Consider the following 1,426-nt stretch of genomic DNA (forward strand, 5'->3'; position numbering starts at 1 on the left):
CCTTTCCACAAGCCTCCTTTCCCCCTTAACCCACCGTCGCACTCTCAACCACCACACTCGCAGCTCCAACTCCAGTCCCACCCGCACTCCCTCCCCCCAGGCCTCGGCCCGTCGTCGCACCAGCACCCACACCCACATTCGTCGTCCTTGCCTTCGAGCGCGCTCTCGACGCCGCATCCTGGTGCAGGCGGGGGCGGTATGGGTATGAATGCGAATGTGAATATGAATGTGGGTGGGGGTGGGGAGGCGCGGATGCAGCAGCCTACGGCGGTGCCGATCGCGATGCGTGTGGCTATGCCTATTGCGCTGCCTGTGTCGAATTCAAAGTCGTCTGGGGGAGGAGGGGGAGAGGAGGGAGGGGGCGGGGTGCATCGGCAGCGCATATGGGAGGATGGAGTGGGGGAGGATGGGGTTGGGGGAGGGAGGGAGAGGGAGGCGAACCCGACTATGAATGCTCATCCTCATATGAACGCCAATACCAATGCCAATTCCAACGCCAACGTTAACATGAATGCGACCCCGAATGCGAATGCGAATGCGAATGTAAAGGGAGGTCCGATGGCGGATGCGTCTGTGAAGACGTGGGAGGGTTTGGGCGTAGAAGAGGTGGAAAAAGTGGTGGTTAGCTTGGGGACGTTTGTTTTTCCGAAGACGCCTTTTCCGTATTATTTTCCGACTTTGGACGTTTCGACGACGTCGGCGACAGCCGCAACGCAATTAAAGACAGCTGAGGCTTCGACCTCTGGACCTGCTCCTGATCTTGGTTCCGCCGCTGCATCATCGTCAGGTTCGGCTCAACAGCCGAGGGGTGGACAGGAGGGTGTGTCTGCTAATTCGAACGGAAACACCCCACGGGAACGGACGTGCAAAGAAAGAAAAAGAAGTCCAAGCGACCATCCTAATCCCCAACTCCCACCTCCCCTCCGCTCGCCCCCAACGCCCCTACCTCTGGGGCGGCGGCATCCCCTATCCCCCTCCCCCGCACTCAGCCTTCCGCAGACGGGTATACACAGACGACTCTGACATCCTCGCCTGCGCTGTGCATGCGGGGCTGTTGACGTGGAGTGCGGTGGGGAGGGCGAGGGAGACGGGGGAGGATGTGAGGGTGGTGGTGCGTGTGATACCGACGTTGAGTTCGATGGCGGGGGATGCGGTGGGTGAGGGTCAAAGTCAGGATATTGGTCTTGGCATTGGGGGTGGGAGTGGGGGAGAGGGAGGGGACGATGTGTATATGGTTCCGTGGGCGAGTCGGTTTGTGGGGGGATGGGGGGAACGGTTTTGGGGACATCCGGGTGCGGGCCCGCTTGTTGCTGTGGGGGATGACAGGACAGAATCTGATTTGGCGATGCCTTTGCAAGGGGGAGAAGAGGACGATGGGAGGGGGGTGGTTTGTGGAGGATGGGTCTGGGGGCTCGATTGCAGTGGA

The 1,426-nt window shown here is 60.6% G+C and overlaps 1 protein-coding gene across 1 annotated transcript; it reads left to right on the top strand.

Moving 5' to 3' along the window:
* Positions 1 to 12: 12 nt before the first annotated feature.
* On the top strand, positions 13 to 1,023 carry SERLADRAFT_440656 (uncharacterized protein; the record flags this gene model as incomplete). The annotated part of the gene is made up of 1 exon (XM_007321113.1): positions 13 to 1,023. A coding segment is annotated over one exon (1,011 nt), but the record flags the coding sequence as incomplete, so codon positions are not given.
* Positions 1,024 to 1,426: the final 403 nt, after the last annotated feature.

This window comes from Serpula lacrymans (assembly GCF_000218685.1).
Source record: "Serpula lacrymans var. lacrymans S7.9 unplaced genomic scaffold SERLAscaffold_10, whole genome shotgun sequence".
Classification (NCBI taxonomy): domain Eukaryota; kingdom Fungi; phylum Basidiomycota; class Agaricomycetes; order Boletales; family Serpulaceae; genus Serpula; species Serpula lacrymans.